At 40.9% G+C, this 26,450-nt stretch overlaps 1 protein-coding gene and 1 long non-coding RNA gene across 2 annotated transcripts in view; one reads left to right on the plus strand and one right to left on the minus strand.

Annotated features, from left to right (window-relative positions):
• The first annotated feature begins 6,163 nt into the window (after positions 1 to 6,163).
• LOC109627678 (neuronal acetylcholine receptor subunit alpha-7-like) overlaps positions 6,164 to 26,450 on the plus strand; it is a 42,414-nt gene continuing 22,127 nt past the window's right edge. The window contains exons 1-2 of the mRNA XM_069530545.1: positions 6,164 to 6,653; positions 18,897 to 19,036. Coding sequence (XP_069386646.1) covers positions 6,584 to 6,653; positions 18,897 to 19,036 — 210 coding nt within the window. The 5' untranslated portion in view covers positions 6,164 to 6,583. The remainder of the gene's footprint in view (positions 6,654 to 18,896; positions 19,037 to 26,450) is intronic.
• The window catches only part of LOC138411194 (uncharacterized), a 39,966-nt gene continuing 20,091 nt past the window's right edge, over positions 6,576 to 26,450 (minus strand). The window contains exon 7 of the long non-coding RNA XR_011243852.1: positions 6,576 to 6,702. This is a non-coding gene — a long non-coding RNA (uncharacterized lncRNA). The remainder of the gene's footprint in view (positions 6,703 to 26,450) is intronic.

A 26,450-nucleotide genomic window follows, 5' to 3' on the forward strand; every position in this document is an offset into this window, starting at 1 on the left:
TAAATCAGTATCTATATATTTATGGATGTATATTCCAAGATGTGTCGTGTTGACAAATCGAGATAATCATCACCCAACTGTGCTGTTTCTCTCAGCTCTACACTGCGGGTTCACCGCTCGGAGGCGTTCACAATAGCGACAAGCCGCTTGTTCAGGTGAGGGGTGGTGCAACAGACAGAGGCAGGAAGGAACGCAATAATTCCACTTCGGAGATCAAGTGGTTTTGTTAACATCACAGTGGCAACAGCATCAGTTCTTATCACCACAAACTCCCTTGACATCTTTGTCTGTGTGTTCTACGTGTGTGGCACTGCTTTTTCACCTGGAGATATTTGTTTTCTATTTGTTCTTGCATCTGTCGCATGTCAGAAGGGTCCCTCCAACCCTCCAACTTGCTCACGGTGAATTCAGCGGGGGATCCCCTGCTGTCTGAACGCAAATGTCCCAGTGAGGGCCTCCAGACTTTCTGCAGACATTATACTAGGGGGCCAGATGGAGAAGGTCTGCAGAAAGTCCAGAGTCTCTCACTGGGATTTTCTTCACACCTACACCTTTTGAGAAACTGTGGAGGATCTCCAGAGTAACGTGCATGTCTGAAAGCAGTTTTCATAATTCAGCCAAATTTCCATCCAAATGTTAAACTAATTGTACCTATATAGGGCACTGATGTGATCTAGGCTCAGGTAAAGTATGTGAAAAAGTGTAAAACAATATAAAAACATGGATTTAGTGCAGTTGTATTCATTTATATCTACTTGCTAGTTCCAAACATGTCTGTCTGTCTATGGAATGCATGTCTGAAGAACTGAGGTATACCAATTAATGTACCAGCAGCATCTAATTTTCTGTGATACGTTCACTATTATTAAACTTTGAATAAACAGTCAAACAGAGCCTGTAGTCAGTGGAGTAGGGAAACGTGCTCTCAGCCTTTGGACTGAGTTGAACTTGCATCTTCTACGTCATTGGAAAAACAATAGCACACAGCTGGCAGCCTGCGGGCCAAGACTGCAATAATATCTGTTCCATCAGTTCATCTATGTCACCATATCAGACCGACACAGACATTCACGGGAGTCGCAGGTGCTGATCTCTGTCGTGTCAACAGCTCAGAATCACTTCCTCTATAACAATTTGTCAACAAAGTAAAAGCAAATGTTCATTTTTCTGCTGCAATACTTTATTTTGAGGTTTTGAAGAGATGTGAACTTGGGTCTGAAGATTGTGTCTTTGCTCAATAGACCTCTGAAATAGCCAGCCAGTGTATGAAAAAACAACACCAGTTAAGTAAAGCATTGAAACTTACATGCAAGCTATTCACAATCACAGTTTTAGAAAGACAGCTGCAACCAGCATTCCAAGCATTCATGTTGACAACGAGCCCTGCACTAGTTTTCATTCATCTCAGGAGCATCACCTCTCATTGCTCAACACGGATATCTTCTTTAAATCTGCCACTTTTAGTCTCACTACAGTAGATAATTCACATCCTTCATGCAGTATGTCATGATCTATTTGCAAAAGCTGCATTTCTCTCGCATTTTTGTTTTATCGATACACCGACCGTTTCACCACCACCAAACAAAGCAATACGTCAAGTTTCCTCCACATTTCCTGCAGTCTTAACATAAACTCAGCTGGACTGAAATGGTCAGAGACCGGAGTTTATCTGTATGTTGGTGGATGGCTAAATAAATGTGTACATTTCCTTGTTTACACCTTGGACAAATAGTCTTTAATGAAGCTGTGTTTGTAGCTTGCTCTGCTGTTACCAAGTAGCAACATACCAGGTGGATATGTTAGGAGAGTTTAAGTTATTAAACATTGATAGCTCTTCTTAGACAGTAGCTGCAGTCTAGCCATTTGGCTTAGCTTGCATATGTACAGTGCATTTGAATGTAAGGTGATGAAGTAAACTGACACATATGCAACGACATTAGCCTCAGCATAAATCAGGAGTCTGCCTTATGCTTGATGATTCTGCATGGGATGTTGCTTACATGTTTATGATATTAATGGGATGTGCTACGCTGTGTGCTGTATGTTAATATCTTTTTAGAGATAAAGGGAGGGGGTGGGGGTTTCCTTCAGTTAGACTAGAAGAGACACAGAGACAACACACATACACAGAAGTGTACTGTTATTGAAGCAGGTGCACACACCCACACACACACACCCACACGCACACACACACACGCACACACACGCACGCACACACACACACACACACACACACGCACACACACACACACACACACACACACACACACACACACACACACACACACACACACACAGTCTTTGCTCACAAGTACACACGTAGTACCAACTCTTATCCCTCCAGGCTCAGCCAAAAGGACATTTATTTAATGTGTCCAGACTGAAGCCAGAGGGAGACTGAAGCCAGAGGGAGACTGAAGCCAGAGGGAGACGGAAAGAGAAAGAGAAGGAGAGAGGATGGGGGGGGTTACACACATTAGAGCTGAAGCAAATGAAGGAGAGGAAGTGATAGAAGTGAGGGCTAGAGAAGCGCTGCAGGCGCTCTTGTAATGGTCTGAGGACATCACTGCATCTGATGCTCACAAGCAGGGCTGCAAAAGTACAGAACAGACGAGGGAAGGAGGGGAGGCAACAGAGAGGGAGAAGAAAGATGGTAAGTCGGGGAGGAGGAGGAGAAAAGACAGACAGGAGGATCAGCAGGGGTTGAGGGGGTTATGGCAGATGGGTGAGGAGTGAAAGAAAGCAAAAGACATGAGAAAGTGAGGAGGAGTGAAAGGATGACTAAGAGGAAAACAGTTGGAAGGGGAGAACATTAATACTCAAAGAAAGCGGGGGTGGCATGTATGAGTAAGTTAATACATCAGCAAACAAATGATCACACCAACCAACAACTTAAAAGGTCTCTGTGCATTCAAGTGAGGCTGCAAAACGACCCCCCCCCTCCACACGCACACATGCACACACACATGGTGGTGTAAGGTGTGCAGCCTGTGTGCCCGAGGATGTTTTTCTTCTCCCTGACAGCACCACACTAAAGTCTTGTTCGAGATAATTATGTCACGCAATATGTTTTAGCAACTGGCACCAAAATTCACCACACCGGACGGCTGCCATGCCAATTAAAGACGCACCCAGCGAAGCATGCTAACGTGACATTGTGTTCATCTAACTTGATTCATCACCTGCACCACTGCTGCAAAGAATTGCTCATAACGCAACAGAGAAACATCTATGGACGGTGTCCTCCATGCCAACCAGCTGATGTTTGTAATGCTAAAGTGTAATTCAAACAATCTCAGAGGCAGTGAGGTGCAATGAGATGGTTGTTTTTCCACCTAGCATCGTTACATTGTACATAAACTGTATAGGGCTCATTAGTGCAGATTCATTACCAGATCTCTGGGATTCAGAATATAAATTTTGGTTCGTGATCCAAGGATAGCTTCAATTACTTTGAAATAAATCTTGAGTATTTTTTTTTCTTTGTTTGTCAGCAGGATTATGCAAAAACTACGGAATGGATTTCCATGAAACTTGGCGGGAAGATGTCACAACACCCCAGAGTGTTCAGGTGAGGGGCAGAGCGACGGACAAAGGCAGGACATACCATATTCATTCTGTGGGTATCATCTGTTTTTGTTTACAGCACATTGACACCTGCCTCATCATCAGCAAAAGCTCTCTTGTGTGCCAAAGATCTTCTGTGTCTTCTACGTGTGTGGCACCGCTTCATCATTCTGAGATATTTGTTTTTCTTTTGTTGTTTTTTCATTTTGCATCTGTCGCATGTTGTCATCAACACACCCACTCACTCATGGTGAATCCTGCACAGCAGCCCCTGCTCAGTTTTTACAAGGGGGCTGGGCAGGACTAACTTTGGAGAAAGTCCAGAGCCTCTCACTGTCACTGCCCCCGCAGAGAATGTCCAGAGGTTATCTGGACTTCAGTGGATGTCTGAAAGCAGATTTATTTTATGTATGCTTTTTGACAAATAAATGATATCAGACCACTTCATTTTTGCTTTTACATTTCTGTTCAGATCAGAACAAGACAATCCAGATTTTTTTGGGACTGGGCAGAGGTATGCGTTCTACTAAGTGCCTTTATTATGGTTGTAATTGTTCTCCCTCTTTGTACAAAAATCCCTTTTAATAACTTCAATGAAAGTGAGAGGGGACTAACTCCACAGCCCTCATGTGTAAAAATGCCCTAATTTGTGACAGTGTTGCTTGCTGGGTGTCGCTTCCTGTTCCCTCAAAGTGAAGACTCACCTGCTGCCATATTTAAGAACCAGTTCAACCACTACTACTCTGCCAGATTGTCCTTTAATCTGTGGTATTAACGCCTAGTGACTTGCTTTTTTTCAAGCCTATTTTTTGGAAGCCTGTGTTATTTTTCCCAATTTGAACCCTAATCTTAATCTCTCCTCTGCTCAGGATCATCTGAGCCAGCGCCTCAGCCACAGTAACCCTATAGACTTATTAGTAAACACCCACTTTGTACCTGCATCAATGATTTTTGCATTAGAATACTTCTTGTGAACTCTGAACATGTGTCTCAGCGTCAGTGTTTTGCCATTTAAGTCCAGCCTAAAATCTAAACTTTCTCAGGTTCAAAACTTGTGCTCACTGGTTTACAGTCTTCTTTCTCTTCTTGGCAAAATGTTACATTTCTCGGCACAGGTCAGATTCCTGTAGATTAGTGAGATAAAGCAACACCAGATGCAAGAGAATGAATCACCCACTTGTTCATGAGTTTCCATATGAACAACAAAACAGAAGTGTGTGACTATAAAGTTTGAGAGCTGAGAGCTAGAGGACACAACCACATCTGCAACCTGTACCCATTGGATGGAGCTGTCAATGCCCCAATGTATACTCTGCTTTATCATTTTCTAAATGGGAGCACAAATTAGAAAATGAACATCTTGCTGTATTGAATAAGACTTAAAACTAGCGATGAAGACCAAAAACTCTGTATGAAAATGTTCACTGACATAAATCAAGTGAGAAATAGGAACATGTTCTCATTGACTTGAATAGAAACTGACTTATTTTTGCTACTAGTGCAGTTGCCCTCTACTGGTCACTGAACAGAACACAGGCTCCAGGCACTGTTGTATTGGTTTCATCCATTAAATTTTTCATATAAAGTCTATAGTTTTATCCTGTTATGAAGTGAATGTTGATCTTGCAATATTTGCTAATGACATCATTGGTGTTTAGACTAATTCCCTATAAAAAACAGACAAGGCCACATGAAACTTTTCAATTTTCTTGGTAACGAGTCCCATCTAATTTGTCGCCTGAAAAGAGTAGAGGAGCTTTAGAGTCTTTCTGAAAAGTTTCAACTTTCTGTGAGTTTCTACTTTTAGTCTTTAGAGCAGCGGCACAAAAAAGACTCACCAATCACTCTGAAAGAAGCGCTGTGTTCAGAAAAAGGTGCCACATGGACACACACACATCCTTATAGTGAAAAGACTGACAGGAAAGAAAGATGTTCAAGGTAACAGCTGACCACAAAGACACTTAAAATCACCACAAAAGCAACAAAAGACACACCCACGTGTTCAATTCCCCCAATCCCCTATAACTTTGTACAGCTGCCTCTGGATATAAAACAGGATCATGAAAAATGATGGTGCTATGTAAAAGTTTGTCATATCAGCAGCTGACTCTCCTTGTTAGAGAGGACAAGGTCGCCAGAGGAGAAAGAAGAGGAGGCATACTTGACAGTGTGTTGTAAATATTATTTTGTTACCTAAGGAATCCCACACGTGACTCTCTCTGAGGTTTTTCTCCCTGCTTGTTTTGGTTTTTGTCTCACTCTTGTTGAGGGTTAAAGGCAGAAGACGTCAATCTTTGTTGAGCCCTGTGAGGCAAATTGTGATTTGTGGATATGGGATATACAAATATATTTTGATTGATTGATTTTTATGACATAATTTCTTGCTGTTACATTAGTCTCATCTTCCCAGACAAGAAAAGGAGACGATCAGGAGTTGAAATTGTTCTTTTTCCTTTTTGCTGAAAAGTGCCTTATTGATTTTGCAGAAGTCTTGAACCATTTAGACATTTATGAGTTTAAGAAAAAGTTTTCCAAAGTCGAGGGGGTGGAGCCTGTCGACCTTGGAAACAGTCGTAATTGTGCGTGGTCATGTTAGTCAGCATCCATAAAGCAGATGAGGATGAGCCTGAAATGTCTGGAGGGGACGACGCTTATCGAAGTTGACGGCACTGCGCACTGTGCGTAATGTGCGCAGCAGCAGCCGACGGACAGGTGGCTGTCGTCATCAGCGCACACCAGATAACGACATGTCTGATATAAAAGTACAGCTGCGCGCACGAGGAGGAACACGGAGCTGAACACGCACTGACTTCTGAGCAACACAAACACAACGAGGGGGACGAGTGCGTGTGTGTGTGAGTACGTGCCTCCGCGGGCCCAGGATCAGAGCTAGAGAGAGAGAGAGAGAGGGGGGGATAGAGCGAGAGCGCAGCAGCAGCGGTCACAGAGCTGCACTCCCTCCCTGAAGTTTGACATCTCCAACGGGCTTCACACGGAGTTGGGCTCCGCCGCTGACATGGAGCCTCGGAAGTGTACGGGATGTGTATTGATTGGAGTTTACCTGTGGGCGACGCTCTGCTGTCAAGGTGGGTCACTGATGGAGCCGCCACGTCTGTCTGCCTGTCTGCTTTGTACCTGTCAAGAGATGCCAAATGAAACCAAAAAAGAAGGGATGAAACTTGCGCTTTTCTCTTATTTCTTCATTTATCAGACATTTTAGCACCGTTTTCATTTAAAGATGTCAGACAGATGAGAGCTGCAGTTAAGAAAGACTTCGGCTTGGCTCGGCTCTTAGCAGCACATCTGGCGTTGTGTGAACATCTGCATCCAAAACTGTAAAAGAAATGTACGCGCAGGAGTTGACTTTAGATTCTTAAGTAGAAAACGTTTTTATTACAAATTGTATGCACCACATGCACCATAGTTTAAGATATTGCTGTAAAAGTGTGCGTGTGTGAGTGTGTTCACCAGCGAGCCTCCTTTATTAGAGCGACAACATCTGGCCTAGAATAAGGAGGGTGATGCATGAAGTCCATTGGGGGCTTTCATCGCCTCAGTGTAATCTGCAGCTAAAGGATTGTTCAGTGCGTGACTACAGTGGAGAGACAGTGGAGGAGCCTCAGAGGAGGTTAAATCTCTGTAATATGTCTGAATCCCTGCTTTACAGACCACTTTTATAGTTAGACGTGTTTTTAATATGCACATTTTACTTCCGAAAGATTGAATTTCTGCACCGTTGCTCTGCAGTGGAAAAGAAAAAAGGCCCCACATGCAAACAGGTGATGTTAAACATAAAGAGACGTCAGTCATTGTTTCCAACAGACTCCAGAGGAGAGTTGTCTGCTTTTTGTTGCTCTAAAATGTAAACATGGCTGTGCCCCATAAGAGCAGTTTCCCAGAAACCAGAATAGTTAGATGGTTTTCACATGATCCCAAACAACCAGACATGAACAATAACTGAATAATAGATGAAAATGTCTGGAGTGGAGTTTGTGCCAAAGAGACGCGTGTTTCTGTCTTCCCAGATCTAAGTGAAGGATTTCCCTCTTTAAGAGTACCACAGTGTCCTACAAAGATTTGCTAAAAATCTATAGCACAACGTTACAAGGATTTAAACTGCCCTGAAATTAAAGGATGGCTTATTCCTTTGTTAACTGTTATTGTGTCCACGCTGTGATCAAGACACAGTTCCCTGGTATAAGACGGTGGTTACTGAAGCTAGAATACACTGTAATTGTGAAAAAAAAGTCTAGTGATATTAGTGATTGTCAGTGCTCCGCTTGGGTCTAATCACTCTGGGGAAAAAAATCAATAAAGCTGTGTCTTTGCTCCTGGAATTGATTAGAAATGCACAGTAATGAAACCATCATCTTAAAAACAGCTGCTCCTGTAATGTGAGTGTAAATGATTGCAAAGGAAATAGAATCCTATAATGTGAGGAAATCCGAGCTTGATTGATCTTGATTCTAGGGCCTCTGGGTCAGTTCCTTTCTATCGTTGATTAATTGTAGTTTTCTTTTAAACAATTTGTCCTTTACAATGTATTTTGACCTTTTTGTAGTGTCCTCAATCAATGTTCAGTTCTTATTTAATGACCAGGGTCTGAACATTTGTTTAAAGCTCTGCAAATCAATATATTTATTCACAATCGAGAAAAAATAATGATGTGTAATGTGTTATTGCTTTGTCAAAGTAACAGACAAATCTTCACTTTGCATCTCCCCCTTAACCCTACTGAGGGTTTCAGCATCTTTCAGGTCATTATTATTGGCTTCTGGGCCCCTTGGACTAAAGAATAAGCTCTGACAAATCCACTGCAGGCTACTCAGGACCAAACAGGACACACATACAAGCACAAAGTGAACACGGTGGAGCAAATGTCAGCTAAGGAGCCAGATAATTCCTCAGATGAGACCAACTCGAGCTGAGACTTGTGAAGCAAACACGTGGGCTAACCTGAAGACTTTGCATGATTCATGACGTGGCTTGTTTTCTCATGTATAACGTTAGTGAGCACTGTTGGCTCAGAGGAAGCACTCCATGAAACCTATTTCCACAAGCTAACAGAGTGACCTTGTTTGATATTCTTGAGGAAAAAAAGCTGAACCGGTAAGTCGCTCTGTTCTGTCTCCTTTACTTCTCAGATTCTGGATATGTATTGATCTTTTACAGATAGCTGTTAACAAGCTGCTTTAATGGGATTTCGATTTTAAACTTGGCAAACTCGACAAGATATTCAGAGCACCTGAGGCTAATCAATATTTATATCGGTCTCTGTGGTGGCTTCGTCCTTGTTCCTGTTAACTGGTCCTGAGTTGCACAGGATCTGGTTTCCAGCGTATCATTAAGACTCAAAACGCATTGGTTCGTCTTGGTATTGTCTCTGTAGGTATGTGTCTTGACAGGAGACACATCCAAGATGAACAGTGTAATAACACACGTAATGTGAAGGATACATTATTTTCATCAGCAACAATAATGTGAGAAATGAAAGAAACATCCATCAAGGAGGGGTTAATCAGGTAGAAGCCAAAACATATGACAACAATATGTAAAGCATGTAAGCAGTTGAATGTAAATGACAACTGTCTCAGTGGGTTTCAGTCACTAGAGGAGCACTTATTTGTATTCGAGATTCTTTCAGCTTCTGGACTTTTAAACAAGCTGTAATTTTCCTTTTCACATGCATCATAAATATTGACAGGGGGTTGTTCCCTCATTCTCTCTACATTGTCTCCAGTGGTCGTGGTGAAAGTGGTCCGCAGTGTTTAATGCGTTTTTTTTTAAAATATTCATTATTGTTTTTCTTTGTTGCATTCTACCCACTACTGTCTGTTTACCAGACTGCCTCCTGCGGACAGACTCTGATCAGACTTTGCCCTACTGTCCTCACACATCAAGTTCATTTTGCTGCGAGCAGCAAGCTGTCATGGGGTCACCTTCTGGCCCTTAAAAGCTCCAATATGTTGCACACAGGGAAGGGAGAAGCCCAGACTTTGCTTGGGGCTGTGACTTGTATATAGTTTTCCACAGCTGCTCTCGACTTTACTTAACCCAATTCTTAAATTGATATTAACTGATATGTTTGATTTTATCATTTTAGATCATGCTTTGTGGTCAGTCAAAGAAAATAGTCCTTGTTAACTCCTAACTGTTAATTCTGTGAGTGTTTTTCTGTGTTTTTCATGCATATATTAGTGCTATAGGTTACAGATTCAAAGCTAATGGCAGGTCCCATTGATAAGTTCACATTACATGAATATAAACGTACATATAGAAGCCACATAATTTACATGTATCCCATATGGAATGTACACTTATATACACTTTATTAGAAACCTGTAATTGATGTAAATAAGTCATGAATAGGCGAAGAGCTGAGAAAAGAGACTCCACAGTTTGTTTGTGAGCATGTTGCAGCTTTAAATGTTAGTGCTTGACTTTGAAAGTGGCACTTCTCTCTTGTTAAAAGAGTACTAAACTAATTTGACACACCAAGGTCAGTTCACTTGGCATTCTTTGTGTATCTTGGCCTGTATGATCAGCTTTGTCTTCTATTCCTCCAGAGGAGCTTTGTCTACTCTGGAAATGACCCCAATGATGTCAAATTGATTCATCAGGGTGGGCTGAGGGACTACAGGAGTGCAACAGAAAGCAAGTTTCATAAAGTGGACACGTAGGATTTGAAAGACACAACTTTAAATCTAATAAAAGTTAAATAAGGTAAAGATATAATAAAAGCTATCCTGCTTCATTATGGGGTATGTAGGATCTAGAGTTTTTTGGAGCCTGAACCTGTACCTCACAAGGCCACGGATTTTATGGATGTGAGACACTATAGCACTGCACCCCTCTCAAGACATGATTTGAGACTGATGAAACGTAATTATTATTACGGGCATAATTATTATTAATATAATTGTTTTCGCAAGTTGAGTTAGGACTTGGTTTCTCTAACTTGTCAAATAATCCACGTCAAACTCATGGGAGGTTGACTCAGTGGTTTGTCACACCTGTGAGTGTCATTGTCTCTGACAGTAAAAAATAACCACACTGTGGAGACCAAGTTCGTAAAATTATTTTTGAAGGCAGCGAGTGCTTTCAAGGATGAACAGCTCGTAAACTGAATTGCCTGCATGTCTTGTGCTGCGGCATTCCAGCAATAAAAAGAAACCCTTTATATCCCTGTATGATACAACTGAGCATTAATGATTGAGGATCAAATAAGACCCCCAGTGGCCTCTGAAATTGAAATATGAGCGGTCACTAATGCAATGAGAGAGATATACGGGAGCCATTTGAAGATGATAGATGCCTTTGGGGTATGGTAGGGCTCTGTCCATATTGATATGTTCAGTGTTTCTGATGAGGTTGTGGCTCATGTAGCAGATGAGCAAGCGGTGAGTTTATAGCTGAAATGGTGGGGGGGGGGAAACAACAGTTACACTTTGGAAAATGCAAGAGAAAATAGAAGTGGAAGTGAGGTTAAGGATGTGAGGCTGCTTGTGGGGTAAAAATAACTTGCCACAGCATAGATTTGTTTGGTGAAGCCGAGGTATTTCAAAGTGAATCTACGTGCATGTGCAAGTAGTGGCTATCGCTTATGCTGCAACACATCACATCCTCTTACTGTACATGCAAATATTTGCAGCTAGGGGGTGGACTTGTTGGGGGGATGTTGCTTTGGTGCTTTGACAACTTTAGTTGCCCTCAGTCTCAGCCAACATAATGTACATACCCTATAGGATGACCTACTATGTTGGTGAGGGTTGTTAGAGATGCGAGGCCTGAAAGGAAAACCTGCTGACAAATTTGTTTTCAGGTAAAATATGATATATTAAAGGTACAGTGTGTATAATTTTGTGATATCTAGTGTTGAAGTTGCAGATGAACACCCCTCACCTCACCCTCTCCTTCCAAACATGAAAAAGAACCTGTGGTAGCTTCAGTTGTCATAAAAACTCAAAAGGTGTTTAGTTTGTCCAGTCTGGACTAATGTAAAAAACATGGCAGCCTCCGTAGAGAGGACCCCCTGAATGTAAATATAAAGTATTTAAATATAAAGTGTTTTTTCTGGGGTAAAAAAAACTACAATTCATACAATTTAGATGAAACGAACTAGTGAAAACATCATGAGGATTATTCTACATTAACTTTCTGCCAATAGTTCCCTTTCACCTAAATCTTAAACACTGGACCTTTAAGGAAACTGAAAAGATTTAAGAATGATGTATTAATAATACTTGCAGTGTATATCTTGTATTTGTTTTGTTAAATGGTCTGTTTTTATATTGAGCTTTTTCTAGTGTTGATGACCACTCAAACCTCTTTACAGTACAGTTTTGCCATTCACCCATTCGTACAATGCATCTATGTGCAGCACCTTCTCTATCACACATCACTCATTCACTGTCGACACAGCCGTCAGGGGCAGATGCCGTGTGCAAGATACAGAGCCGGTATCTTGCCCAAGGACACTTCAACACGCACAGTGGGGGGGACGAATCAAACAGCAGATTCTGGTTAGAGGACGACCTGCTCTATCTACTGAGACACATATGTCACCACTATTATTAAATTATATACATCTTCCCAATCATGACTTAAAAGTATTAAACATATCTGACTCCAATCTAAATTTCAACATGCTGGGCACAAAGATTTCCATTGTGAAGCTAAGCTGCCTTGTGGATGGAGAAATGTTTTGGTTCATTGGAGCGATGCAACTTTCAAATCATTGTTTTCCCTGAAACAAAACTGCATGTTGTCTTGGAAAATGAAATTCAGCGACCACGGTCTTTGCTAGATTGGTGTATATGCATGTTGTGCTTTATGGTGCTTGTGTTTAAAAGTAGGCAGAAAAAGAAATGTTTGCTATCCTGTTGACTCCATTTGCACATACAGAAAAAGAGCAGTAAGTGCTGTTATATTTAGTTGTGTAGTGAGAATCGTGTTGAATTTTAGCACAGTCAAGCACAACAGCCTCTGACAAGATAAGATCAAGTAAAACATGGAGGGGAACATCTCTTCTAACAGCAGTAAAAGAAGCAGTGGACCAGAAAATTAATTAATTAGGCAGAGCAAGAAATGAAGCAGATTTTTTAAACTTAAAGACACAAATGACATTATGTTACGTTACTGAGGCCATTTGAAAGATAAGGAACACAGTTTAATTTGTAGATATTTACTCCCATTGCTCTCAAGACAGCCTCAGTTCTTCCTGTCATTGGTGTTGATGTTGGAAACTTTTGCTTCGAGATTGTTCTTGACACCAATTGAAGATGACTTTGCTTTTTCAATGATGCATTTTCATGTTGAGAGTATCCATTAGAAGGGGGTAAGCTGCAGCTCTAAAGGGATGCATGTGGTCACTCAGATTGACTGTGGCATTCAATCCATGATTGATTAGTAATAAAGGGCCCAAAGTGGGTCGACAAACACAATTATACCACCACCACCAGACTGGACTGTTGCAGTCTGGGTCCATGGATTCATGCTGGTGACACCGAATTCTGAACATAACATCTGCAGCCTCAGCAGAAATCCAGATCCACCAGACCAGGCTACGATGTGGTTTTCTGCTTCTGTAGACCATCTAATTTACAGTTTGACCAATGGTGCATTCTGAGATGTTTTTCTTCTTTGGATCTGTTCATTTTGCCCACTCCCCTTTTCTTAACGAACAATGGAATCATCCCAGGCTGTCCAACCACATTTGAAATAACTAAACAATGACTCCATCATTTCCACAAGATCTTAACAATAATGGAAAAAAGGATTATGTTGATTAGACATAAGAGGTGAGAATTCTGTTTATTAAATGACCCATAAGATACCCACAGTCTCATGGGAGATGAAGTGTGAGAGCAGTTGCAGTAGTTGCCCCCAGGCATAGACAACATAATGAGACAGTAATCCAGACTTCCTTAAAACCCCTGCGACCTCCTTTAACACGAGAGGTCACACTGTCAGCCAAGTACGCGAGGCACTGTCGCGATGTTGAACAAGAGCTTTCCTGTGTCTGTGGTCTACACTCTCTTGTACCAGGACTTTTTAAGTTTTTTTTCTCCATTCGTTTAACAAACTGTTTAATTTTCCATCTATGTTTCTGGCCTTCCAGTTATCTATTCATTAAACCTCTAGTGTCAACAGTTTGCACTCTGCGTGGCCTTCGTTGTTGTAAAACCAGAAGTTAACCTCACTGAAAAAAAAAGTCACTCAAGTTATTTTTTATTACCTCTCAAGTGTTTATTGCTAAAAAGAAGATACTCACAGAAGGATTTAAAAAAAAATGTATGGTGATGGGAACATCGGTTCTCTAGAGCTTTTACTACCAGACAGTAGTTACATGTATGTAGAGTGTAGGGGAGGCTGGGACTAGACAACATTACATTAATGGACAAAACTATGGAGATCAACATTAAAAGGAGGCTCTGAGTCTTTTAACAGAGTTAATGAATAAACTCCAGCCAGTTGTGACAGATTATGACAGTATGTTACTATTGCGGGGCAAGTCACGTACAAGTTTCAGATTAAAGTGCTGTCACATAGAAATAATGGTTTTAGATCAAAGTACAATTATGTGATTCCAGCAAGGGGAGCGGTTTAACTATTATTGGTCAGCAAAATAAATATTTTAGAGGGTATTATGTTGTTTGTACTGCAAGTATTTTTAAGTTATCTATATAATGATTCTAAAAATCTTTGTCCGTCTGTGGCTTGCATATCTCGAGAACTGTTTATATTATGGCCTTTACACTTGGTGTGTGTTTTGTTAAGAGCCCAAGAAAGTGTGGTGTCTAATTCAGTGCAAATTGGACGTGTTATACATTCAATATTACCAAGGTTTGAATAAACATGTGGCCAGCTCTCATTTTAGCAGCGAAGACATAAGTCGTTCTTTCGATTATGACACTAGCGTATTTACGACAACATCAGGGACCATGACAGTGGATTCCGGGTTCTGTGTACTGAGTCGAGCTTCACTGAGCTGTGAAAAAAAACGGGGAACAGCTCTTGGTGTGGCTCCTGGGTTCTGCAGACCCAGTCTTCCCACAGCAGGTCTTCACTTGCCACGGTTCAATTACTGCACATCACTTTGGCAGTTACAGATGGAAAGCTGCACCCAGCATCACAAGCCAAGCAAACAGCCCATTCCAAACAGGCGTGTTTACAACAGGCACTGCACTAATTTTTTGAAGTTAACAGCTGTCATAAAAATTAAAAAAAACATGTTTTAAAGAATGTACTGTGTCAACCTCTTGAAACACAGGCTAATATCTTAATTTGATACTGTGCAAGCAAAGCAAAGACTCATTATAACTGTGGAAATACAAACATACAGCACCCAAGGATAAAAGGAAGCATGCAGAGAAAACAGTAGGAAAGATATAAGAACAGAGAGACAACGATAAAGCTTCATGTATTGACAAACAATCAGCTTTCAGGAAGCTGCGCTTGAGGCACACTGAAGCCCTCTCTAACATCACAGACCCACTGCCTGAGAACGCACTGGAAGAACTCAACACAACTGACTAACAACAGACTGCATGCAGGCACTGCAGCCTAACTGTTACAGGAACATTGTCTTTCCAAGAAGGCTGTGAAAATGTGTGTCTCTTCCACAAGTAAGAGCTACACCATGTGATCAGAACATATTGTTCCTCACTGTGCCACCATCTCAAACAATCTCAATACTCTAAATCATACAGGAATTAGATTCGATATCCCTATTGGCTGCGTTGCCACTCATTTAGAGATTTGTTTGTTCTTCTTGCCTCTCAGCTTGTCTTCGCTCGACTCGTTTCAGTCCATTGACTCTCAACACCTTTGCTGGCTGCCGCTCACACCCATTATGCAGATTCCCTGTCACACCAAGATTTAGGGGTGCCCCGCCTGACACTGGCCAACAGCCTTACACACAAAGCAATCAGTCTTTGTTTATTTTCGCCTCATTAGCTAATTAGTCATCCACTGAGTCATTGTGGGTGCACTCCCATCTCTGCTGTCACTCGATGATTGACAGTAACGGATGAGGGAGTCTGGAAGTTGTATGAATCCTGTGATGGCGGCAACCTCCGAAGGTGGCTTGTTGGTGGATGGTGTGAACTCAGGTAACAATGTTGGGCTGTGTGTGAAGGTTGTTTGTACAGGCATGTGTAGATTTTTCGATGATATAAAGCTGATGCTTCTTCCTCGTTTGCTGTGTCTCTCTTGAGATCGACAACCATCAAATTATGACTCATTGCTGTTTAATATGAATATTCCAAATTTGTTTAACACTTAATTGATCTGCCAGATTTTCCACAGGATCAGCTGGCCAGGTTAACAACAATGTTTGTTTATAGTGAACAAGCTAGGTCATATATTTAGAGCCAATTTGAACTAACTAAACTAATGACAGATTGGAATTGTGCATACAAATTATAGTATGAGTAGTTCTATAGGTATTGAAAAAAAGCCACAGACTATATGAATTAAAGACATAGAGAGACATATTTAGCATTTTCCGATTTCTTTATAGGTTTTTTGTGAATGTAAAAGATTAGCAGAGTTAAAAAGCCCAGAGTCCACGATAAGGTGAGCTCTCTCCTAACTCAGAAAACACTGCTCCTGAAGCACCTGAAGCTACTGAAACACATTGTCAGAAGTCCAGCTAATACTTCCGGGACATTGTGATGTCACAAAACACCACAATTCTACATATGCATTATAGACCCACATGGTTAGTCTAACACGCCCCTTACTGTTGTGGAAAATCTGCTGATCGATGGTCAACTCATCAATGAAGAAAGGGTTCAGGAGCCCTTTGACGTCTTATGCTGAAATATTTATTGAAGCTTGGCCAAGGAGAAAATCAGAATTTTATCCATACAACATCTGTGCATGATGCTTTCTCATATTCTGAAGTCTGCTTTCCTGCAGTTACACTTTAAACCCCAACAGATCATTCAATCTATGGGTCTGCTAAACAATCAAATGTATTTTCTAGTTCTGGAGACAGTCTTTGCCTTCTTACGCAGTCTCATATCTGTGGTGTCTAGGAAATGAAGGCGTTGAACTTTGCCAAGCTCTCGCACTTCCCAAACACAACATCCTGCTGCACTATGGCCAAGAGAGGACAAGAGACAGTGTCTACGAAAATTCCATAACACTAATAAAATCAATTCAAGCGAGAGTAGAAGCAAAACATTTTCACATGCCCTGGAAGCAGATGATCAATTACAGAAGAATGGGGCCGCTGGCAAATCAGAGGAGGAGGGGCTTAAAGAGGCAGGAGTTTGAGCTTTCCATCATATAATGCAAAGTTGTAATATTTACTTACAGTATGTATCAGGCTGATGCATTTTAGTCTGTCTGTCCGCCCGTCTGTCTGTCACAGCAATAATTTAGGTCGTTTTTGATCCGGATTAAATTTGGCAAGTGGAGTGGGAGTTGGGTCAGGACCTGCACCATTGATTTTTTTCCCCAAATCCATTAAAGGTCAAGACCAAAGATTTGGCCTAATGAAACACAAAAACTAATTCTGGATTTTGACCAAACTGAGATACACATTTCTCTTTCAAAGAACCATGAGCAGTTGAAAACCATGGTCACCATCAACCAAAATATCTTCAGGAAACAGACAAGGCATAGCAAATATCATTTTTTGAAGAATAAATCTGCTTGGTTAGAAATAAACCAGCCAAAGCAAGATCAGCCTGATGCATAGGGGAATATAATAATACAATAATAACTTTATTTTAATAACACTTATTTAAACAAGGTTTCAAAGTGCTTTACAAATTCAAGCCAAAATGACTAAAGCTGTGTACATCAAAACCCAGTGGTCAAACTTTCACACATTTGGATGAACATGTGCAGGAGGCCAGTAATAAGTAAACTCACTGGCAACATCTTGTGTTGAACAGGCACATTTAGTTTCCTTCACATCTGATGAAAAGGTGATGAATGACAGAACTCAATGAATGAATAAATAAAATGCTTTATACAGTGTTATGATGAAATGACTGTGTGATTGGTCTCACGCAGTCTTTCCACATAATTGAACCTGCTGAAGTGACTCTGTTCTCTTTTTTTAAGCCTGAAATGAAACCTGTTCATAATTGCTCAGAGACTTCAACTCATGCTGATTGAGCTTCTTCCCTCTGTCAAGTACAAAAGAGTTAGAGCCTTTGTTTTGCCGCTGGCAGTTATAATTATACATATTATTTCACAGCTCTGATAATAGCTACAACACACATATGCCCTCAAAATACATATATTATGCTCGTCAGGTCTTACAATCTCATACACAGTGGTATTATCAATATATGATTGTGTATGATTACTTTAGCTAGTTTTTGTAGTTAATGCTAATTTTGTCAGTTTGATGAATTACTTCTGATACATATACTTAAGATGGCATGGGTGTAGCATCTCTGAGTGCTTTCCTAGTTTTATGTATGTCTTTTATGTTTTCAATTTGTGGTTTGGCTTAAAGTTTATTTAAAATTGAACTATAAGATCCAAAAAAATTAAGTACTAGGATTTTGATATACATACAATCATTTTATTTAGGGTTTGAAATAATTAAATTACAGTATATTTGTTCAGGATTGTGTATCAGGAGCTTGGTAATGATTTATTACCCTACAGTTTTGTGCCGCCTTCTCTAAGACGCTCTATTCACAGTCTAAGTAAGCTGGATTTTATTTTAATTTTACTATATGAGCAGGAAGAGAAATGGTGTGGTGATAAGCAGATACATGCCACCTTCACGACTGACTGGCTTTTCTTTTGCGACGGGGACTGCGCTGTGATATTCATTCCTGTTAAAGACGGATGCCTCGTTGTTCAGTGTACACCACTTGATGAGCCATAATGAATACAGGAGAGACAAGAATAAACCACAGTCAACACAATTAAAGTCCACAGAGTTAATAATGTGCTCATTACATTCATCATATCGTGATTTAATCAGGACTTCTTGGGGGATTTGGCTCCACATGAACGATGTTGGAAATAATTGCAATAATATCGTTGATTAGATTACTGGCATTAATGTTTGTGGAAGAAAACTTTCAATTGATTTTATTCAACTACTGGGTTGGTTATGTCTTTGCATTAATGAAAACAGATTCATTTAAATTTGATAGTTCCTCCCGTAATTATGCTCTCCATGGCTGCTACCTCATCTCTTTACCTTTATCCTTCTCATTTGTTACTCATACCTGATGTCTTAACCTATGTAACCCTCTCTAACACCCCGAGCCTCTTCTATCCGTTTCCTTCATCTCCGTAACTTCTCTCTCATTCTCAGTTTTCTTTCATTGTCTCTTTTACCTCAGGTTGTCACGGCGGTGTGTACCAGAGGAAGCTGTACCGTGACCTGATGGTCAACTACAATCGGCTGGAGAGACCGGTCCAGAACGACTCAGCACCAATCGTGGTGGACCTCGGCCTCACACTGCTACAGATCATTGATGTGGTGAGTGTCTGTGATTATATTACATTGTATGCTTGAGGACAGAGTGGAAGAACCAAGTGTGGAATTTTTCTCAGAAATCAACGGAGTGATCTAATAAAATGACGTTGCATATTTTTGTTTTGATTGCACTAAAGGCCTCTAATATTACAGTGACTGTGGCACATGCTAGTGCAATTACCTTGTGGTTGTTGCACTTAATCTTCCTCCTCTTCCCACCTAAACCTTTATTCCACCAATGGATTCACCCAACCAAGTGAGAATATTAATCTTTAAAAGATGTTTCTCCCCTTGATCCTTTTTTCATTTAATGGATCTAGAAGCAAAACCTTTCAGCCTCTCACTTATATATGCCCGCTTACTTTTTGCCCATTTTCTTTCCAATCATCTGCTGCAACCCACAACTCCTGAACCACCATCCGACCTCTGTCCGTTTTTTAATATTTTCACGTGCCTCTTTTAAAGGAACAGTGTTCTATTTGTGGTAAATAAGAGTTAGATTAAATGCTTGATACAGATATTTAATATGAAGCTGCAGCTCCAGACTGTTAAAGTAGCAGTGTGTAAGATGTCTGAGGTTTTCTAAGGCTCCATTTGCAAAAAAATGGATATAATCCTCATATCTAATAAAAACTGTAGCGTTTGTATTTCAATAAGCCTTATAAATACATTGACTCGGGTCGCGCCCGGGGCATCGCCATGTTGGATTGCCATATAGCTACAGATCCCCGAAAAGGACAAACTAGTCTGAGGTGACATCTCGCATATGTTTACTGCCTCTTCTTCTGGCGTTTTTTTGTGGTAGGCTAAGAACAGTTTGGTGCATTACCGCCACCAGCTGGTTTGGAGTGTGGACACAGAGACTATGAGTATGCGTTTGTTTACTGAAGAAGCTGCATGAAGAACTGCGCCAGTAAAAAAACGTGGAAGAAGAAGTGGATCTGGGAGGTTGTTATGAAGGGTCTGTAGGAAGTTTGCGAACAGAAAAGATGTTGAATGGAGGAAAACACCGACAAACCAAAGGAACGGCACAGACTTCATCTGAGAAGTGAAAGTTAAGTTCCTGGACTTACAGGTTTGGACAGGTTTGGGGAACTTGAGGGCCAGTCAATGGCATTGATGCCTTTGGAACTGCCTGCACACTCTGACCATGAGGCTGGGCATTGTCCTGCGCCAGGAGGAACCTGGGGCCCACTGCACCAGCATAAGGTCTGATAACATATGACTCCCCAGACCATCAATGACCCACCAACAAACAGATGATGTTACAGGCAGCATAACATTCACCACGGTGTCTCCAGACTCATTCACGCCTGTCACATGTGCTCAGTGTGAACCTGCTCTCATCTGTGAGGAGAACGGGGCGCCAGTGGCAGACATACCAATTCTGGTGCACGGTGCAGGGCTGTGAACACAGGTCCCACTAAAGGATGTCAGGCCCTCATGCCACCCTCATGACAGTTTGGTCAGAAAGACGCACACCAGTAGCCTGCTGGAGGTCATTTGGTTGGGCTCTGGCATTGCTGTTCCTGCTCCTATTGTACAAAGGAGCACATAGCGATCCTGCTGCTCGGTTGAAGCTTTTCTTCTGCCCTGTCCAGCTCTATTCGTATAATGGTCGGTCTCCTGGTATTTCCTCCATTCTCTTGAAAATGGACTGGGAGACACAGTAAACCTTCTTGCGACCACACATATGGATGTGCCATCCTGGAGGAGCTGGACTACCTGTGCAACCTGATAGGGCTGCAGGTACCGCCTCATGCTACCACTTGTGACAAGGACACTAGCAGAACACAAAACTAGAGAAGAATCAGTCAGGAAGGATTAAGAGAGAGCAACTGTCTGTGGCCACCACATGCAAAACCATTCACTTTTTGGGGGTTGTCTTTCTTTGCCTGCATTGCACCTGTTGTCACTTTCATTTGCAGCAAAGTGATTCACAATAACGTGTGCTTTCTAAATGGACAGATTGATATCCCTGAAGTTTAACTGACTTGATGTTATACTGTGAAGTATTCCCTTAATGTTTTTGAGAACATGAGAACAGTATACTGTTTTCCTCTGCGTCTTAATGAGAAAGCTTTTTTTTGCAAAATGTCCTTTAATCACTTATTGTGAATTCTCTTAACCTAAAATCGACTGCTGTTTCTTCTCCTTCAATGCAAAATATTTAAAGTAGTTTCTTCATAGAAAAGCGTCATTTAAAACATCAGATCCTACGTGTGTCCTACATTGTTCACCCACAGAAACCCCATTTAGATCACTGCAGCCACAATCCTCCCTCTTTTTTTATGTCAGACCAGCCACTTTTCGATCGACACTTCTGTGGTTTGGGTAGATTTCCTGTCATAGCTTATCTTATGTTCTGTTCCATCTGTGTTTGCCCTGCGCTTGGTTTTGTGTTTTCTCCCGCTCCCCAGCTCCTGCACCTACCCTCACACAAACCCACACATAACTTCTTGCCTGTTAGCCTCACCACACAGCCGAAGCACTCATCCAAAAAACCAAAGCCGACACCCCTGTCACATCCCTGAGCCAGCCATGTCACAAGATGTGCACATCTCCTCATCATAACTGCATGGTGGTAAGAGCTGCACACTGGGCTGTACCATAGGATTTCCATTCTATTATTAATATGGTCAAGATTCCTTCAGCACATATGGAACAATATTTTAATGTATTCTTTAAGCTTGCAAATTACTGACCGGAGAAACAGAGTCGAGAGGTGAGGAGGTCTCCATGGAGAGCATATGGTGAAAGAGTGTAAAGGTTTTATCAAGAAAGACTTGATATAATTGGATTGGGTAAGTTTTTATTTAACAAAATGTATGTGGTCCTGCCGTCATATTGTGGGGGACTTCCAATATCATAAATCAATACATTTTAAGGCAGAGACATTTAACTTATAGGGTAAGTATAAATTTAGTTTAAGGTTTGAGTTACAGTTAGGGTTAATGTGAGTGTGTGTGTGTTTCTATTTACGTATGTATTGTTAACTACACTGTTTGCTGACTTCATAAATAATGGATGAACTGGAAAGACCATATGACTTAATGCTTACTGGGCAGCAGTTGTAAATAATGTAATGCTGCTTGTGTGTGCATGTGTGTGTAATGCGGCCTTTGATTCTTCCATCTGCTCCGAGGTGCCTCTCTAACCAGGGAACTGGGGCAGGTTGATGCCCACAGATTGGGCTCATCACCATGAATAATGACGGATACACAGACAGACGAGCGCAGGACTGGTCACCAACCAGTATGAACAGCCACCATGTGCCTCATGTACCCTATAAACAAAGCATTATGGTCCAGTGGTAGAATGAAACTATAGAACTTTACTTACATTTTAAGTATTTCCATTTTGTGCAAAAATGTTTTAACCCCACTGCAAATCAGAGGGGGATACTGCTCTTTTGACTTCAGTTTATCCTTTTGACTGCGTTATTTACTTGTTTTTTTACAGTTTGTTGTAATCTATTCAATAGGATGAGCGTATCCCAACATTATATAAAGTAGTTAAAACTAGCTCCACTGTTACCATTGACAATTGTTCTGGAAGTTTTCTGGAAGCTGGTGAAAGGAGAACTCAGGCAGCAGCTGATGTCTTATACAGAAAAGTTTAATGTAGACTTGATGCATCAAGGAGACCAGATGCTGCAACAATATACAAACACTAACAGAGTAACATGAGACATTGTCACCCCCGAGTCTGAGGATGTCTCCCACAGCATCCCAGTATATCATCCTCTACTTGCGTCACCCATTCTAACAGCACATCAATGAATGGCTGGAATTACTGTCACTCTATGTTACATGTAGGTGTTCACATCCTTTTGGATAGTTCAGTCTAAACCATGTGTTCCTAAATCACATTGTGTCCTTATTTCTTTCCACTGGTGAAATGAGTTGAAGTTGGTGCCTCTCTGTCTGGAGCATCTGAGTTAGATAAGAATTAGCCAGGTACTATTCTCCTGTACAGATATAGTGTAATATATAATATACATAATATATAATGGCATATACAGTAATGTTTGAGGATGGTCAAAAAAATAATTGAGACAATGCTTTTTATATATTAACATATCCTAGTGTGGTACAATGTCTTTTTACTCATTTGGCATTTTTAAATTATTCTTATAATTGACTGGTGGCTTTTTTAGTGGTTTTAGTTGGACATTTTTGGAACATAAACCGGTTTACTATCTGGCAGCGAGTTTAATGAGGAGATTGATACCATCCCTACAGCTGTACATTAAACTAAGGCTATAGGCTATAGCTTAGCATAAAGATTGGAAACAGTGAGAAAAATACTGGCCTGTAAGCAAGTGATATCTAAAGATGACATAATTGATCTTGACCTTTTTCTGGGCAGTGGAAATATTTGAACCACATTGCTGTGGTAAACTGAAATCAGTTGCTTATATGATCTGTATTTATATCTTATTGTCCAATCAAAGTACTTAACATTACAGTTTTGCCATTCACACACATCCATACAGCGCATCTATGTGCAGCACTTTCTGTATCACACATCACGTTTTGTGGTTGAGTACAGGACACTTCAGCATGCAGAATGGGGGAGATTGGGATCGAACTGATGACCTTCTGGTTAGTGGAAAAACCCGCTCTACTTCCTGAGCCACATCCAGCAGTTTACAGAGCAACATCAGCATTAGTTTCTGGTCATGTGATAACTCTAGTTAAATTATTCACTCTCATTTAGCTCTTTTTTTTTGCTGCTAAATGTTCCACCGTGTTCACCGGCTGGACTAACTTCCTGACGGAGATTCACCCGGCCAGAAACATTTCTCCTAACAAACACTGCTTTGTACAAGATAGCTGGCAGTGCTATCCTTGTGTTCACATTTGATTCTCTCAACCGCGAGACAGACGGTACATGAAGAGATGCTTCTCATTGTGCTCTTGTTAAACCAGGCCACGTTGCTTCCTTCACATACAGACATCCAGCCGTATCTGTTGAACTGTTAAAACCAGAGGGCGGCATCCTGTTCATCCTTCATGTCACAACGCCTTGTCGAACAGCTGTTTTGTTTTCCAGGAAGGTAAAACCAAGCACAGGGAGCACAGCGGCGTATCCTGAGATATGAATCTTGAATCCGTCTCTTTATTGTTTGTTTATTCAATATGTGTGAAATACTTATCTTTTGATCATGATTGAAAATATGCAGGGATCTGTCCTCATCTCCCCTACTGGGGATAAAAAACTGAAATTCTATTTCTGAATCAACATACATGGAAAAACATGTTTTTGTCCTTTGGCAGAATAATGTCCAATGATTTGCATGAAATACAGTTAAGGAGCTTTCACTGAAAACAAGTGTCCATCAATCCCTGGCCAGTCTGTCTAAAACCAATCAGAGCAGATTTATGGGAGATTAGAGTGTTTATAGCGGGTGTGACAGGGCTGATACTGCCCATTGCAGCTGAGCAAGGGTCAGACAGAAAGTGGAGCAAAAAACACAGCAACGTGGAGGCAACGCCAAATCTCCACAACCGCTCGCCAGATTGTTCACCTAAGGGACAGGAAAAAAATGTTGCTTTGTGAAGCACACAAAAGGAGGCCTCTCTATTTCAGCAGCGGCGAATAGATGCTGCTTAAAAGAGGGACAGATCAGAAAGGACAGGTGGAGATAAGATTGGAGCGTGCAGGGAGATAGGGAGGAGGCGACGATTGTGTGAGAATCGATTTTCACTACACTGTGAAGAAAGAGCAGCAAGTTTGCTTTGGTTGTCGTTGATGAAAGCACCTTCTGAAGCAGCTCATACATCTCTATGATAAAAATGGTGATACAGAAAGTAATGGAATTATATGTAGTATAGCAGTGTCAGATAAAACAAGGGCAGAAAAGTTTTTATGTTTGTATTTTCTCATTCTTCAGTATGATGATCAAGTTAATGGTTATTTCAGTGATGATGTTTTGATGTCTGGATTTCTTTGGTGTTTAAAGGCAGATTCTTTCATCTTGTCTGGAGCTGCTTAAAGCAACAAGTCCTTAAACTTGACCCTAACCCAAGGAAACCAAAGAATACACTAGTCCAGGATTCTCTTTTGTTGTCTTAGATTTTAAGCAACTTATATCAATCTTTTTATCAATTGTGAGTCGTGCATGTTGATGTTGTTGATGTGGTTGTTTACGTTGATTTGTCCACTAGTCACTGGCATGTTGATGTCTGATTGCGGCTACTGATTTATCTCTTCTTATTTATTTAGATGAATGGGTTTGACAGTGCAACAAATTGCCCTTCAGGGATTAATGAAGCTCTCTGAATCTGAGTTATGTTTAACTAATAACCTGGCAGAGTTTATGAGAGCTGATGATGGTTTGTAGTCCTGATTTGTGTTTCCTTCATTTCCACAGCAGATTGTTATAAATAAGAAATGACTCCATATTTACTATAAATTGAAGAGCTGGATGTGGAATAAACAAATAAATATGATTATCTCAACACTCAGTTTAAATATGATACATGATATATTCATACTGCACACTGTTTTTAGGGCAAACTACATATACATGAAGGCAAAGCCTGTTCAGAGACATTCATTTATTCTTTAGATAAAGAGCCAAGAAGCCAGAAATGGAAACTTGTCAAAGTCAAGGCACACACTTCTGTGAAAGTCTCACAACATGAGAACAAGTCAGATTTGTTCTCCAAGAGAAAGAAGCAGCATGAAGCAAGGGAAGATAGTATAAAACTCTTGGATAAGAAAGAAAACCTTAGGGTACCTTAGCACTGGTGTGACGAGGAATAGAAAGAAATAAAGTGAGCAAATTGATTTCATGATTTTACCCCAGGAACATTAAAAGAGAAGTTTTCAAAGGGTTGAGCTGGCGGTGTTATTCCAGCATCAGTCATGGGTAGATAGATAACGTTGGAGAAAAAAAAGGGTGAAACCACAGAGGAACAGCAAGAGTAAGAAACGCTACCGTGACTCACTATCACTGTCAAGCAGTTTGCACATTTTTGCAGGGGTAAGAGGGAACTAACATGTCAGACATGCAGCGTACCCGCGTGTAACAACGAGCAAAACTTGTAGCTGTCATGTGGGATTCTGTTAAACACACTTGAAAGAAGTCCAGCCACTCTTCCTTTGTTGGGCCCTACTAACTTGTACCTCTATGTCTGACCTCTCTCTTCATCTTTTCTTGAGACTTCTCAGTCTTTGTCTGTTCTGCTTCTCCCCCTGTCAATCGTGATTTCTCTCTCTGAGCTCTTTACTTGTTCCCCATCCTTCTCTCCGACCTTTTCAACATGAGCTGACGCTTTGGAAAATATCATAAAATGCAGCTGGAGCCACTGTATATTTCTGTTTTGATGACGCATATAGAAATGACTGTAAACTCATGTCTTTGTTGAAAAGGCCCATCCTTTCTGCTCAGTGTCACTGTCAGCTT

The sequence above is a fragment of the Paralichthys olivaceus genome, chromosome 8 (genome assembly GCF_024713975.1).
Source record: "Paralichthys olivaceus isolate ysfri-2021 chromosome 8, ASM2471397v2, whole genome shotgun sequence".
In the NCBI taxonomy this organism is placed as follows: Eukaryota; Metazoa; Chordata; class Actinopteri; order Pleuronectiformes; family Paralichthyidae; genus Paralichthys; species Paralichthys olivaceus.